We start from the raw sequence: 16,752 nt of genomic DNA on the forward strand, positions 1-16,752 counted from the left end.
CTGAACTATCCCTTGAAAGAGCTCGCGCACAGTATCTTTCGTTAAAGGCGGGAACAGGCCTTTACAGGCTCATAACGAAGAGCATATCCATAAGCAGGCGTTGCCATGGTAACTTAACAACAACATGACGAGAAGAAACTCAATCCGTGGCATTTACATATTAATTATTTAACCGGCTAAAACAGTATCTGAACTAGACTAGACCGCATCCACACCACTCTGGCAGGTGTGCTGAAGTTTAATGCTGATAAGCTGATCACTGTTATAAGTTTCTTAAGAGCCCGGCAGGACTACGAGGCTCAATGATGATGATGATGATGAGCAAACTGGCATCATTAACTCTTACCTTTTCATTACAACCATAGACAAGCTGCCCATCTCTGATTTGAAACCATACCAATTCCCAGCGCCCGGTGTAGCGCGTTTTCTTAAATAACCATCCTTCTTTCCAGTCGTCTTTTTCTTTTGGATGGTTTTCATCAGTTGTGCCGTTAGAGGTCGCCGCTTCTGAAGCCATTACTCCGAGACGTTCTTCTTCACGCGCATGCGCAAGACATAATAAAAGTATTTTATTTTTAATGTAGTTAGAAGGAATCACTGTCTATGGAAGGAATATACAGAGTAGATGGAAGAATATAAAGTTAATTAAAATATAAATAATTAAATGTATAAATAATGACAACAAATATGCTATTTTAATTAAATAGTAAAACAATACAACATTACACTTAATTTCATTTTTAAATGTAATAAAATATACTTGTTTGTTTACAGGGTTCTCTCACAGTCATGCAAAATCTGGAAATATCAGGTATTTTTTATTTTATGCTAATGTCTAGACTCTAGACTGTAATATTTAATTAAGCAATGTTTAATCAAGTTACTACTGGTGAGTTTAATATCTATTGAATATCTATTAAAATTCTTATTCAGAAATTATAAACGACTGGAAAGGTAATGGAAAAGTCAATTTGTTTATTTGTTGTTGCTTGCCTATGTCCAAAAAGTTACGTTAAACCCAAATGTAACATTTTTAAGATGCATTTTAATCTAACAAAATAGTTATTTGGGATAAACTAAAATAAAAGTCTTTTGTGTACGTCAGCGTCGTTAGTCCTCCAGCTGTTGAGGAAATGGCGGCCGCGGCGATGGCAGGAGCTGTGGCGGATCTTCCGCACGTCACGGAGGCCAAAAAGATGGAGTACTTCTCCTCTATCAACTCCATGGCCCGTAAGATTATGCAGGAGAGGGAGAAGATAAAGGAGAGGTTCGGTTCGGATTGGGATCAGATGAGCCCGGTCGAACAGGACACGGCGATAGACAACGGGATGATGGACCCGCGGATCCGGGCTCGGTACGCCATGCACCGGGTGGACCGAGACGAGGTGATCTGCTACCCGAAACTCCTCATCCAGACCGGGCAGAAGACCGTACACTTCGGAGAAGAGGTGCTTGTGTTTTGTATTGACATGTGTTAAGTTAGAACGCTTATTGTCGGTCCAGTGTTGACTTGCTTTATTTGATTTGCTCTAACGTTAGTCATTTAAGGCTGGTCAATCCCTAACAATTAATTACATTATACTAAAAACAAACCTTCTAAACAGACTGTCCGCTGTTAATGAATGTTTTTACTTGCCTATCTTGTATTATTCATGACAATAATTGATTTTCTTTATCTTTACAAAAATATGCCTGCTCACAAGACCTTATCTGAGCTAAAAGTTAAGTCTAAATTAGATTGTTTACTAGTAAACAAATATATTTTAAACCAGCTTCTAAAAAAATTTAAGCAAATATATTCATTGTCAACTTAAATCAAAAGTTCCATTTAAGGTAAGTTGTTTACTAAACTTGTGTATTATAAATTAAGTTTACTAGACAAAACCCTCAGGATTTTCAGGGTTAAGTTTATTAAACAAATCTCTGTCAACTTTCAATAACTTAAATTATTTAAAATCTCGCAAATTTCAGTGAATTAATCTGTGTAATTAGTAGATACGTGTCAAATAGCTATACATTAAGCTTAATGTATAGCCTAGATATTTGACACATATCTGCTAAGTAAACGGATTAGGCTAATTCACTGAAATTTGCGAGATTTTAAATAATTGAATTACTAAACCGATTAATTCACTAAAATGTATGAGATTTCAAATAATTTAATTACTAAACAAATCTCTGCCATAAAATCTATAATAAAATGTTTCTTAAGAAACTCGAGCCCAGATATCTATAATAATCTTTACGAATTTTTTTAAATATATACTACAGTTAAACCAGCTACTAAACAAATCTAAGACAAATATATATATATATATATATATATATATATATATATATATATATATATATATATAGCCTAAATGTCCAATTTCTTTATTTTTGGTTACTAAATATGTCTAACAAATATTGATAAATTCAACATTTTATTAAACTTATATAAATTAAACTTTTTATTAAGTTTCTATCAAGTGCACAAATCTGCATCAATAAATTATGTATTAGGTTGAGTGATGCAGTTAAACTGGCTTCTAAACTAATCTTAGACAAATATGTTAGTGTCAACTAAATAAATGTCACATTTCTATAAATGTTCACTAAACATCTCTTAAAATTCTATATATTAAAATGTTTACTAAACAAGTCTGTACCATTTATATGTAAAATTTAAGTAAATTCACTATTTATGTAGATTAAACTTAGTTTCTACTCTATCAAATATAACAAATCTGTCAATAATGTATTAGATTTTGGGTTAGACTTGCATCTTTTTTTTATTGTGTACCATATATTTTTATCTCTATTCAGAACAGAAGCAAAAAAATGACATTAAACAAGTGATGTTGCATCTTACGGCATGTTAAAATCTCTGTCTCCCCTGTTTCAAGGACTTAACTTGGCAAGATGAGCACTCGGCTCCCTTCTCTTGGGAGACCAAGGCAAGTAGGCCACCTCTGCTAAAAATACATTCTCAATTTGCTAGCAAAGTGCAAACAAATGTGATTCAGCCCTTCCCTTCCTAACAGAGTCAGATGGAATTCAGCGTGATCTCCGGCGCAACAGAACCAGCCGTTCCCTCCTCTGTAAACGAATCCAAACCCAAGACTTCTCAGAGTGCCAAACTGCCCAGCAACGACGAGTCCTCCTTCTGGAAGATCAGCGCTGAGCGCTCCAGGTTAGAAGGCGAGAAGGCTGAGTTTCAGTCTCTGACGCCCAGCCAGATCAAGTCTCTGGAGAAAGGCGAGAAGCCTTTGCCCTCGTACCTGAGGCCCGAGTCTGGGCCGAGGGAGTCGGAGGAAGCGCCCGCCCCACGGCCGGTTAAACAGAGAGCCCCCAAACCTCACGCTCCTCCTCCGCCCGTCCCCATCAGCGTGACCCCTGTGGCGATCAGCGTGACCCCAACACCTCCGGCCCCCGGGTCCTCGTCGCAAGAAGGGTGGGAGAGGGCCCAGAGCACCCTTCCTTCTGTAAGCAGCACTACGGATGATGTGTTCAGTCCTGGTCTGGTCACCAGGTCTTCCTCTCAGTCCAACAGCACAGTCAAAGATCAAGCCTCGCCCGCCGCCAGTCCTACATTCGCACAGGTTAGACCCTCATCTCATATACAGTAGGCAACATTTGAAGTGGAGCAAAAAAGTTCATCAAAGTTGTCCTAAGACAGGGTATTGTTAAAAATGCATGTATAACTTTGATGAAAGGTTGACTTACTGTAGTTACAGGGCTCCAGTCTGCGACTGAATGGTCACATTTAAATTGTTAAAGCTTTATGAATTCATTTGATTACTGTTACTGATTACTGTTTTTAACAATACATTTGTGTTAAATCATAAAACAAAGAATCCAGAAACATTTAAAAAAGACGACACAGATTTTCAGGGGAACAAAAACATTTCATAGGGCACTATTATTATTACATTTTTAATAAATTATTAAATTGTTAAAATTGTATGAATTCAATTGATTAGTCATCCCATTAAAAATGGAGTCCAGAACAATTTAAATGGAAAACATGGAATTTGTGAAAAAAATGCAATGAAATTTGGGAAAACTTGGACTCTACCTTTTAAAAATGAATGATGTTCTCAAAAAGAAATCCTTAATTAGTTCGGTAGAATATTTTAACAACTTACACCTCTTACTGTACGAGTGTACGTTCACACCGCCGCCGACTTGAGCTTCCAAAGTTACCGGAAGTCATTCATTTTCAATGGAAGCTGGCTTCTCTCAGCTGCAAGGAGCGTCAAATCCATCGGCGTCGCGTTTTGAGCGTTAATCAGAAAGTTGAAAGTAGCTAAACTTTATGGTAATGAGCTATGACGCGGTTCAGCGGCAAAACGCTGAATATATATCAGAATATAGACGTCCTTCGCGCTGGCTGATTCCGGAGAAACATACGATGTAAACTTTCGTTCCTACCAAAACATTAGTTCCGAGAAAATGGAGAAGTTGATCATCGCCGTTGCTGGGTTTCTTATCATTATCGGATTAATTGCACAGTTTAACCATAGAGTGAAAGTTTATAATTTGCATGTGTTTTTAAGTCCTGTCAGTTTAACAGGGCGCGCTTGACAGGGCATATATAAGAACGAGCAGAGAGAGAGAGAGCCCTGGCCGCGCGCTCGCACTCACTATTAATGATAATAATAATAATAGCTAATTATTATTGTTTCCCGACCAAATGTGACCAAAACGGTTATAAAAATGCTGTCATTATAACATTTCATGGTGTGACAGAGCGGCCAAAGCGTCAACAAGCTTCCCTGTACTTTTTGACAAGCGCCCTTGACAGGGCAGCCAGAGCTTCTTTGCAGCTCAAGTCGGCGGCGGTGTGAACGTACAGTTACACCTCTTAAGGCCCTTTCACACCGGATGCGTAACGAAAAAGCGAATAATTCGTGTGCGAATAGTTCGCATCAAAACCATTCACATCAGCCGCGACGCGAATTTGCGACGTCTGTGACGTTCAGAGAGCTTCAACATTCCAAAACTTTCGAGCGAATCGCGCCGACAGCTGAGAAAACATGGACACTTCATCATCATCATCATCATCATCATCCAGTCATAGTCATAGCATCCAGTGAAAACGAGCTTTTCATTGTATTTAAAAGACAGAAAAGAAGGTTTTGGGTGCACCCAATCTTACAGAACAGAAAGTCTGAAGGGGAGTATGCTAATGTGCACAGTTTTTTTGCGTCTTCAACTAAACAGTGCGTTTTGTAATGTCACTACACTAAAAACTGTAGATATCACACAAAGAATGTATACTAAAAGCAGCCCTAAATAGTCTCACTACATTTTGTTACGTGTTCAAAGTAAACACGGTCTCTGTCTCTATCTTTGACGATAATAGTGTTAGCTTTCTATCCCAAATGTAGTTTAGCCTGCTAGCCTACACAGCACAGGACTATACAACGACTAAAACTATCACACAACATACTCAGTCGTGATAACCGAGTTGGTTGGCAATGCTACACCACACATTGTCTTTCAAATCGTTGTCCTTGTATAGTAGTATATGATTGGCTGAAGCCTATTCTGTCGCCGCAAAAGGGAAAAAAAATCGACATCGAAGCGAAAAAAATACGTCGTTTTTTCGCCGCAACGCATTCGCGTTCGGTGTGGAAGCACTCATTACACACACAGCTGATCAAAAAATAAACCCATCGCGCGAATTATTCGTGCGTCAAAATCGCGTCCAGTGTGAAAGGGCCTTTATGCTGTCAAAGCGAGTAATTGCGATTAATCGCATCTAACATAAAAGTTTGTTTATATGTGTGTGTATGTGTATATATATATATATATATATATATATATATACATACACATACACATACACACACACACATATAAACAAACTTTTATGTTAGATGTAATTAATCGATTCAAATTACATCCCAATTCAGAGGCTGCGGACTTAAAAAGCCACATCTCTGAAGTCCGCTAAGGTTGAACCGAGCATTGTTAAAATAAGTCAACATTTGAACTGCTTTAAAGTATTTTTTTGTAAACTTGTGTCGTTAGATAATCAAGAAAGTTGAAACCAAATACTTGCAATTAAAAGGGTAATCCAGTATTTTCTCTAAAAAGAAAATCCAGTCATCACCGGCATGCAATGAATCTTGGGATTGACTATTTGCAAAGGATCCACTTGTTCTATCCTTCGCAGCCCAGGAAAAGAAGGGGCCGATTTGTAGGTTTGTATTTGAAGGAGCCTTCGAATTGCGATGACCTTCGTCGCTTCGCTGTGACACATTCGGCCCTTCAAGTGCAGCTTTCGAAGGATGCAGCCTCTGAATTGGTACACCGCTTGTGTGTCAAGCTCAATAAGTCTCTTAGAATAACCTTTTTATGACAAGGTTAGTAGGTACAGGTTGTAAAATATGTGGTGTAACTGCCAAAAACCTAATGATACTTATGTAATATTTGTAAAACAATACTTAAAAAGCAACTTGGAAAAAATATATTTAAAAGTATGTATTTATAGTTTGAGAAAAGTGTGTTTAACTTTTACTTGGTTACACCATTTTCTGAGTAATTAAACTGAGTAATTGGTGTAAATGTTTTTCAAAACCATATGAAACCAACATGAACACACGAGTACATGTCTAAGAACTTGGCACATGCATTTTGAAATGTATATTTAAAAATATATATATATTTTGACACTTGTAAATCATTGACCCTCACATTCCGCCACTAACAAATTAGTCATTGACAAACCATAAATTGTTTTTTCCATTTTTTTTTTTTTTTTTTTTTCAGTTCAACACAAGCAACAATATCCTGAAGACTGGATTTGATTTCTTGGATAACTGGTAATGCCTGAAGAACCCATTCTAGATCACAGGACCTACAAGCACCATGAACACTTACACTACAGAAAACTTTCCTTTTAAATCCATATGCTTAAGTAGTTCATTTATAGTGCATCAATATCTCTACAACTGTATTCAAATCTTCATCTGACCTCATCTCACCGGTTAGAAGTTACTGAATGCATGAGCTATGATACATTGGGTAGGATTTTGAATCTTCTATCCTTGTTTATGTTGTTTTTCACACTTGGTACATTTGCAGAATCCATTGAACTTCCCTGTTGGTTTGGTTTCCCATTGTTATGTTGTTCTGAACTGTGGTACGTTTTGTACACATTTTCCCCATCAACATTAGAACCACCAAAAGCTGTTTATAATTGCAGCCAGGAAACAAAGTTTGAAATCTTAAAGGGATAGTTCAGCCAAAAATGAAATTTCTGTTATTAATTACTCGCCCTCATGTCGTTCCAAAGCCGTTCAGAAATCCATTCAGAAAGCTCTCGGATTTCATCAGAAATATCTTAATTTGTGTTCTGAAGATGAACGAAGGTCTAACGGGTTTGAAATGACATGAGGATGAGTAATTAATGACATAATTTTTGGGTGAACTATCCCTTTAAAGTTGCAGAACAATGTTTTGATTTTGTTTGGTGTTACTACCAAACTGGCACAAAATAGTTAATCAGTACCAGCCAATTTCTATATTGCATTCACATCAACCATGAATTATACTGTGTTTTACAATACACCAAACCCCCAAAAACCCTCTTTAGACTCGAGTTTAATTCCTTTGTGCGGAGTTTCAGAAGTTCGGAAGATGTGTTACTTACGGTCGTAAATCCAGATCTACTCTAAAACCACTAGTGTGAATGCCACATCACCGTCACTGCCATAAATTTGTATCTATATTTATCTAGACCTTGATACTAGTGTTAAGATGCTTCACTGTACATTTATTAATAAGGACCTAAACGAGACACCGTAGCGCTAGCATGGTTTTGAGATGACTTGCGCCTTGCTTGTTTTGTAGACTTTTTATATGCGTGCTGCTTTCATTGTATGCTTTCTTTGTCTCTTTCCTGTAGCCCAGTACACCGGAGATGACTTAAAAACTTTAAAGCAATAGTTAAAATCTCCTTTCTTTGTTAGGCCCGAAACATACACCACACAAGTACGCAAACGTAGTCAACATTTAACATGCATTATTGCAATACTGTGGAGGTAACAAACTCCAGTACTCAAGGGGGCGATAGTGTACACCTTCTGCACCATTAAAACTGAATGTGCTATTATTCAGGTAGCTAGCTAAAAACACGTAGACAGTTTAAGAATAGCTTGCGTTTGATGATTTCAAACTGCTTGGTTTTTCCGAATGCAACGACTTGTGAAATCAAGATGCTGTAAGCGTTTGCATTCACATACTTGCCTGTCGTATGATTCAGGGCTTAACTTACTAGGTTTTCAAGGGTGGATTTAATTTTTGGAGCTTTGTTGCGAGATGTTTTCTCTTGAATACGAAATACGTGGCCTGGAGCCAGTGTTTATGCATTCATATATCTGTAATGCAAAATAACTACAATAAAAGTATGACACACTCATGTTGCTTGTCTCGTTCTTCACTTGGTTGGTAGGGGGCAGTGCAGCGCTAATGTAAAACAACTGCTGCATAGATGGAGTTCTACTCATAAATCCCATGACAGTTTTCTGCCGTTTGTCAAATATTTAAAGAGGTCACACTGTCCGCTGTGTTATTTATTTGAATAAAATATGACTTGGATGTGCGGTATAATTGGTCACATATGTGTAATTTTCAACTAATATACTCGTATCATAATTTTATTCCCTGGGCAGTAATTTTTATTTTGGGGGATTGACGTTATTGCTTCACATATATTCTGAAAAAGGCTTCATTAGTTTCTGACTGTAAAGTGGCCCTGTGGTTTTCCAAGAGTCTTTCAAAAAAAAAATTAAGGGTAGCATTTAGCTCATTATAGTTTCGGTTCCTGACAGGCTACTTGTAGGCCTATATCTGAATAATCTTGACAGAGTTTTGAGTTAGTTGATAGGTGGATTAGATCAGTCTAACAACAACAGATATCCATAGTTTCAAAGAGTTCTTTCTAATTGTTATTTGTTAAAGGTAGATATCTAAGCTGTTTATCTGTTTCTGGATCTGTTCCTTGTACCGTATAAATGTCTAGACAGTCATCTGGGAGAGATTTGTTTAGTTAAAGTTACGTAATGAACTGGGTTATTTTGGGCAAAACTCCATTCTTACATCCTTATTCCCTTCCAAAGTCTCCTCAAGAGGAAGAGAGAAAGAAAGTGTCTTGTTAGAGGACGAGAAGCCCAAATTCCTTCCATGAGTGCAGACAGAACTCAGCTGGTTATGAGACGTGAGACATTTTCCTGTCATTCGGCCACCGTTGACTTCAACAGAACAACATGTTCCCAAGGGACAAAGCACTGACGAATGTGTTTTTAAGGAAGTTTAGTCTTAGGGAAGAAAATTAACGTTTAGTTCAATGTTTATGTAAGAGGGAGACAGCTGAGTCAGTAAAACTGCCATGTTAGCACAAAGAATAGAAGTGGGAGGAATGTGTTTGAGTATAATACGCTCAGGATGAAGCAGCTGAAAGAAAGAAAACAGAAAGAAAGAAAAAGGAAACTTTCAGATAAGGTGAAAGGAGGAGGAAAAGTGTCCGACAGCTGCAGAGAGGGAGGAGGCTAAAACAAAACAGAGCTGTAAAGAGGTGAACGAGAGAGCGAGAGAAAGCAAGAGAAGGTTGAAAGCAATGTGAACAGAGAGAAGGTTGCTGTTGAATGAACATCAGAAGAGCTGGACATCTGGGTCTGTATATATACAAAAAGACAGAGAGCTGGCTGAAAAGAAGAAAGGGATTTGTGAAGTGATTTGAAGTGGAGATGATTCCAACCGTGATTTTGGCGGCTGTAGTGGGCTTCAGTGCTCTGTCCTCCTGCGACTCTGCCGACAGCAGCACCAGATCGCCCGTCACAACAGCTGATCTGACTCAGGTTAAGAGTTTACCTTTACTTTCTGGGAAATTATCCATGTTTAATGGTGGCAGCTTGATTAATGATTTGTATTAAGTTTCACTGAGAAAATGTCTACCATGATGCTAATACAATACTTCCAGTGCCTTGGAGTATTATGTAAATACCTTGGAATACATCAAAGTACCATGCTATTACCGTATGATACCCATCACTGTACCATGGTACTGCAACACTATGGTTTTATACTAAGGGTTACTGTGTTGCTTTAGAATGAGGCTAATTCAATACCTGCTTCTGTATTCATATTGCATGCAACGCTGGGGGCAAATGTCATGAGTATTATTTTCTGGTTGCTATCATCCTCAATCTGCAATCACATTATTTCAAGTACCTGCCCATGATAATGCATTCAGTATCAGGTAAAGGCTGGAATACACTACACGACTTTTAACATCTAAACAGATTTTAAAACACTCCCCTTTTCGACTTTGTAAAGAGTTACAGAGGAAAAACTGAGGATCACTCACTACCACAGTTTCAAGTTGTTCCAAACAGAAACTCATGCAGGAACATTTGCCTTGTTGCTAGGAGACGCATGACAAATAAAAACAATGTGTTCTAAAATCAGCTCAAAAAGCTTTGACTCTTCCAGACCATTAATCGGGGCAAAAATATTGGTAAAAGTTGTGTATAGAATATTCTTTAAGTCTGGTTTTGATGGAGGTTCTGTTGTCGTTTAATTCAACAGGCGAGAGAGTTCAATGAGGAGACGGTTAGAGGGCGCGGGGACACTCCTGATATCATCGAACCTGAACCCACCACTGCCGTCTCCGACATGGAGAGCACTTACAACTACATATGTGCGTTACCCAATCACTCATTTCACTTACACACTTGCATCTGAAGTACCAGAAAATCAAGCCAAAACTAATGCAACGGAATGGATATACATGCAAATTACTTGCACCCCATGTCTTGACTTGCACAAATAAAGGCTTGTTAGTGTGGTCGTATTTCATATTCTGGGCATGTGAATTATATAATGATACGTGAGCATGTTATTTCATTGTAGTCATTTGATGAACTTAGTAAGATTATATCTAAAAAAAAAAAATACAAAAAAAACTGCTATTGAAGGCCCTCCAAGGATCCAGACATACTACATCATCAGCTACCTTCCCATCAACCCCTTCCTCCTCCAAAAGTTTCTTAATATTCCTATTCATTCTCTGGTATGCAGCTGCATAGCTGACTAATGAAAGACTTGATTCAAACGTGTCTATTTATACATTTCTGCAGTGTCTAGACTGGCAGCGATGGATCAGGCCATCCACAGGCTTAATGTGGGACATTACACATTGGACATTAAAGTGACACAACTGCTGGAAAGAGTTTCACGTCTTGACAATAGACTAGGTGACACTGAGGATGCCATTCAACAGGTCTCGTCCTACTGCAAGGACAACCGCAAAGAGATTGGACGACTAGAGGGTCAGTTGTTTCAATTATAAATTCGGAACTTTATCCTTTCATCTTACCCTATTCCTGACCTCTTTAACAAAACCACTTCCAATCTGAAATTTGACTTTTCTATTAGGGATGTCCCGATCAGGTTTTTTTGCCCTCGAGTCTGAGTCCGAGTCATTTGATTTTGAGTATCTGCCGATACCGAGTCCCGATCCGATACTTCTATAATACATAAAAAAAGAATAAAGAAGAGCGAAAAAACAGATCCAGGATGTTCCTTATTTTTTATTTAATTCACCTTATTTTAACATTCAACAACTCTGTTAACAAACAGAGCACTTCTGTGAGGTAGCTTGAACAATCAAGTAATAAATAACATAAATTCTTCACTTTTGGACTTTAGTGCAACAGTAAATATAAAAAAAAGTCTAATATATAAACAAATAGCACCTCAACTTAAAATACCCGGCAGGAATGTAAACAAATAAAATATAAAAGTGCCACAGTGTTTGTAAAGCCAGTAATGTGCTTTTAGGAACTGCACTCGCCGGTTTTACACTGCATGCGTTAAGCCTGTTTTATGCTTCTGCGTCGAATCGACGGCGTACCCCCGCGGACCCCTCTGCGTCGACGCGAACCTCGACGCGACCCCTCCGCCGTAGCTTGACGTGCACCTCCAAAAAATTGTAACTACGCGTCGCGGTGACGCAGACCGCAGGGGCTGTGATTGGTCAGATTATACATCATTTCCGGAGTAAAATATATTAAAATAGAAAACAGTCATTTTAAATTGTCATAAAATATGTTTTGTATTATTGTTTTTTATATACTAAACACAGCCTTGGTGAGCAGAAGAGACTTCTTTTAAAAACATTAAAAATCTTACCGATCTAAAACTTTTGACCGGTAGTGTATATGTATATATTTATATATATTCTTTTCTTTTTTTGTTGTTGCTAGAAATAAACTTCAATCAATCAAATCAATGTTTGTTTTGAAAAAAAGTTTGTTGTTTATTTACAATACAATGTTCACGGGTACATCATGGATATTAAGTAATTAACCAAGTCTGCCACCGGACACTACATTATCCTGCCATGGCACCGTGGTCGAACCCATTTTGTAGCCCAACCCGGTGATCTTTGCACCCGAAGATAAAATCTTTAAAGTCACTGCCAGTCTCTGAGCGAGGTCAATAGGCATACTGTGTGTAGTCTGATGCTGTATTAACGGCTTTAAACGATGAACAAGATCGTCAAATCGACCTTTCGACATCCGAAAATACTTAAAGTGCATTTCTTCGTCCAAGTCCCTCAGCGTGTATGATAAATGTATTTGAAAACGTAAGAAAGCAATGCCAACTTATCCATTATAGAGTACTCTGTCTGTACACACGCAGCGGTTCAGCCGCGCGTGACAAACGCTGCCAGTGTGAAAGCAAAACGCGCGTGTCCTGCTCCTGCTCACCATACGCACTGCTCCTGCGCTGCTTACGCTCTGCTCGCGTGCAGTGTGAAACCGGCGTAACTCTGTGCCACCGCATAACTATAGATGTGTTCAAAAATAATGAGAATATATATACATATATATCCGAGTCCTGATCGGGAGGTAACGTCCGATTCCGATCGAGTCTGAAAACACGTGATCGGGCCCGATTTCCGATCACGTGATCGGATCGGGACATCCCTATTTTCTTTCTCTCACTCCGACCCATAATCTCTAACCACTTCACCTAACCCAGGGGTGTCCAGTCCTGCTCCAGGAGGACCACTTTCTTGCAGAGTTAAGCCGGGTTCATACAGTACGATTTTTGCAACGATTTGGTTGTCTGAGACAAATTTAGCAAATCCTAAAAGATTCCTCTGATCCTAGACTAAAATCTGAAGTCTTTGATCATTAGTTTGGCATGTCTGCCGATTGACCGTTGCGAACAAATTTTCCCTCAGACGAAATTCTGGTCGTGTCAGAAGATTTGACTCGCAGTCCTGCAGGGTGACTCGCGTGTAACGCAGCTCACTGTCACCGAATGCATCATTGATTGATGATGTAAAACTCCGGACAAGTTTTCTTGTGTGCGTTCGTTTTTAACAAATCTTGACTGTTGTACAGTCTGACATTTATGACAACTGAGATCTTACAGTGTGACATGGATTACATCGGGGATCATGTTCATACAAGTCTGACAAGAAACAATCGTAAAGGACTATTATAAATCGCACACAGTGTGCACCCCGCTTTATGCTCTAACACAGTTGCCTGGGCTAGAGCTCAACTCTGCTGGAAGGTAGCCCTCCTGGAGCAGGATTAGACATTCCTGCTAGGGCTGGGCGATATATCGCATGACATTGTTATGCGCATCTCGACAGTAAAGCCGGTTCCTTGATTAGTAGTAAATTGCCATCACCTGCTTTCAGATGGAGCGGCATTTACTACACAGAGCCGTAGTTCACTGACAAGCTGAGCCATATCGCATTAATTATCGCAGGCGATACGTCCGTTATTTTTCTATGTAAACGCGTTAGATGGACGTGTTTGACCGTTGCGTTCGTGTCTTGCATCTTTTGCAGTGTTTCACGTATGACATTCAAAGCAAAAACGTGTTCTCTGTGAACCATCCCTAACCCTGCAGCCTAACCTCCTATCTCTAACTCCAGCCCTGAACTTCCAATCTTAAAACTCTGACTCCAACTCCTAATTCAAACCTTGACCCTTGTCTCCTATTATAATTTCTGTACTTTACCCACGATACTGTCATCCAGTTTTCAGACTTAACCCCAATTCCTAATTTCCCACCCTAAACACTAATCCCAACCCTATGCTTAACTGTCAAATCTTAACCCCTACTTAAACTGTAGTCTAGGGGTGTCTAATCCTGATCCTCCTGGAGGGCCACAGTCCAGCAGAGTTCAGCTTCACACCTGAACCTGCTAGTCAAGGTCTCACTAGGTATTCTAGAAACCTCTAGGCAGGTGTGTTGAGGCAAGTTGGAGAGCTAAACTCTGCTGGACAGTGGCCCTCCAGAACCAAGTTTGGACACCCCTGCTCAAGTCCCTATTTCAACAACTTTTCCTACACAAAACTCCTAATGCCAGCCCCGAACCCAGATCGGAATGTTATAGAGGAAAACCACACGTTGCCAATACTGGTTCTGATCTCTTGATTGGGGCCTAAAGTATATACGTATATACATATAAGCAAATCTTGATGGCATTACTCCACTTGACGCTCATAAACTTAACGTCTGTGTGCTGTACTTTATAAAAAAAATTTAAAATGACTGATTCAATCAATTTATGTTGCTCCAGGCTGTCAGAAAGGCCGTAAAATGGGTTACAAATGCGTTTTGGCATATCGTGTGTATGAGACCTACGCAGACGCATCCCAGAAGTGCCAGGAGCGGGGAGGACGCATGGCTATGCCACGAGATCGCAAGGAGCAGGAAGCTTTGGCTGAATATGTGAAATCAGTTTTCCATGGAAACTGGCCTGTGTGGCTTGGAATTAACGACCAGCGCTCCGAAGGCCTCTACCTATTTGAGGACACAACCCGTGTCACTTACTTCCAATGGAGGAAGCACTTCCTGTCAAGCCAGCCAGATGGTGGGAAACGAGAGAACTGTGTAGCCATGTCCTCAGATGATGGAGACTGGTGGGACACCTACTGTGACAGACGCATGTATTATCTGTGCGAGTTTGACGTTTGACCTTGATCAATTCCTATACAGTCCAGCTCTCTTCTTATTGATTTTTGTTTAATATATCAAGAGCTGCTATTCACTGAAACCCATAAAAACTGGAGAATTATGCACATGTAGAATTAAGGCCAGTGAATTTACAGATCCCATGAAATGTTTTGATAAATGGATTTCCTATTGATGTTAACAGGATGTCGAAACAGGACATATTAGGCCTTAGCCTCTTATTCCCATTGAAGCCCAAAATGATTCCATTGGTTGAGACAACTTTTATAAGTGCTTTATTCACTGCCTCGCTAGAAATGATAGAAAATAATGTTATCCTGTATTTAGTCATAATCATGAAAATGTTAATGCCTTTTAAATTAAATATTAAATATTGTATACCACAGAAGCTAAAAAATGGTCAAATTAAGCATTTCCTTTTTCTTTGTGTGTTCAGTTAGCCTTCGTTAACAAGCTAAATACCTGCTTACTAGCTCAACACAGCACTAAGAAAAGCTCTTTTGATTAGCTTGATCAAGATACCATGATAATGCACTTGTTTTTGAACAGGCTTTGATCAAGAGGAAAGGATTCTCCAGAGGGATCTTGTTCGATGTAAAGAAAGGAAATACGGAACATTTTTTAAATGCGTAAATCTGTTAAAAGTTTCCAAACTTTTAAAATCAACTTTATATGTTGATGTGGTGTTTTCACCACATGTGTATGCTTTAGTTTAAGACAAACCATGTGCAAATTTAATACTAATTGCTGAGTATTTTCCCCTTAAAAACTGCAGTGAACCAGAAACGCGGTTTGACACGCCTCCTGCCATCACAAACATGTAACCAATCCCGTCAACATGTGGGGCGGGGCTTTTCTCCACTGACGTGTTCAAAGAGTTTCTGAGGATGCTGTTTTTTAGAAGGCAGCTGTCTGACTCTGAGATGGCGAATGGGAACATGGTTTGTGTAACATTAGCAACACATTATTAGCTGTTTGATAATGTAGTCAAGCAAAAGCTAATCATATCAATTACTGTTATGTGTTCGATGTTGTAGAAAGTGATACATAAAACAAATTAACTAGTAGACAACCCTGTGTAATTTACTTGTCCTCTTCTTCTCCTGAATCGGTTTCTGGTTGAAACATATATCGTCCCCTTGGAATTATAAGGTTCTATCTGCGTTCTGAGCAGTTTTGAGATATTGAGCTTTAAAGTTTTTGCATTCCATTCGACTGTAGAAAGAACCTTTTTATTTTCTAAATAAAAAGTTCCAAAATGTACACAACTTAAAAAACAACATCACATAATGTAAAGAAGTGGTCACAGAATAAGAATATGTGAATAACACAATTTTGACAAAAATGTCAGATAGAACCTTATAATTCCAAGGGGACGATATGGCTGAATTAAACCAATATTTCCACCTATCATTGCGCAGCGTTTACTACAGTAAAGTTGACTAAGTGGATCTCGGAGCTTGAGTGAGTGAGTGGAGACGGGGCTAATTTGCATATTCATATTTCCACGTATTTTAAACGAAGCAAGAGTTATATTCAAACTATTTTAAGGCATAAATAAATTATTTTCACAGGAAAAAAACATTTAAATATGCTATTTTATTTATCAATGATGAGTTTTAAGAGATAATATTATTGACTGCAGGGGGACTTTAAAAGTACAATAGCCTATTGATGGCTTTAAAGCTAATAAACTAAAATGCCAAAAAACATCAGAATCCTTTGTCTGTACGGTTTGAAAAACATGGAAAA

At 38.7% G+C, this 16,752-nt stretch overlaps 2 protein-coding genes across 2 annotated transcripts; both read left to right on the forward strand.

Annotated features, from left to right (window-relative positions):
* The first annotated feature begins 1,106 nt into the window (after window positions 1-1,106).
* Window positions 1,107-8,413, forward strand: cUnh1orf198 (chromosome Un C1orf198 homolog). Its single transcript, XM_082148517.1, has 4 exons — window positions 1,107-1,448; window positions 2,889-2,939; window positions 3,027-3,584; window positions 6,763-8,413. The coding sequence occupies exons 1-4, from the start codon at window positions 1,134-1,136 to the stop codon at window positions 6,817-6,819; spliced, it is 981 nt and encodes a 326-aa protein (XP_082004643.1). The 5' UTR covers window positions 1,107-1,133; the 3' UTR covers window positions 6,820-8,413.
* A 978-nt stretch (window positions 8,414-9,391) lies between these two features.
* Window positions 9,392-16,072, forward strand: clec11a (C-type lectin domain containing 11A). The gene is made up of 4 exons (XM_082148523.1): window positions 9,392-9,851; window positions 10,582-10,693; window positions 11,133-11,324; window positions 14,606-16,072. Exons 1-4 carry the CDS (start codon window positions 9,741-9,743, stop codon window positions 15,001-15,003), a joined length of 813 nt encoding a protein of 270 aa, XP_082004649.1. The 5' UTR covers window positions 9,392-9,740; the 3' UTR covers window positions 15,004-16,072.
* The last annotated feature ends 680 nt before the right edge of the window (window positions 16,073-16,752 follow it).

The sequence above is a fragment of the Leuciscus leuciscus genome (assembly GCF_965113295.1).
Source record: "Leuciscus leuciscus genome assembly, chromosome: 19".
Lineage (NCBI taxonomy): Eukaryota > Metazoa > Chordata > Actinopteri > Cypriniformes > Leuciscidae > Leuciscus > Leuciscus leuciscus.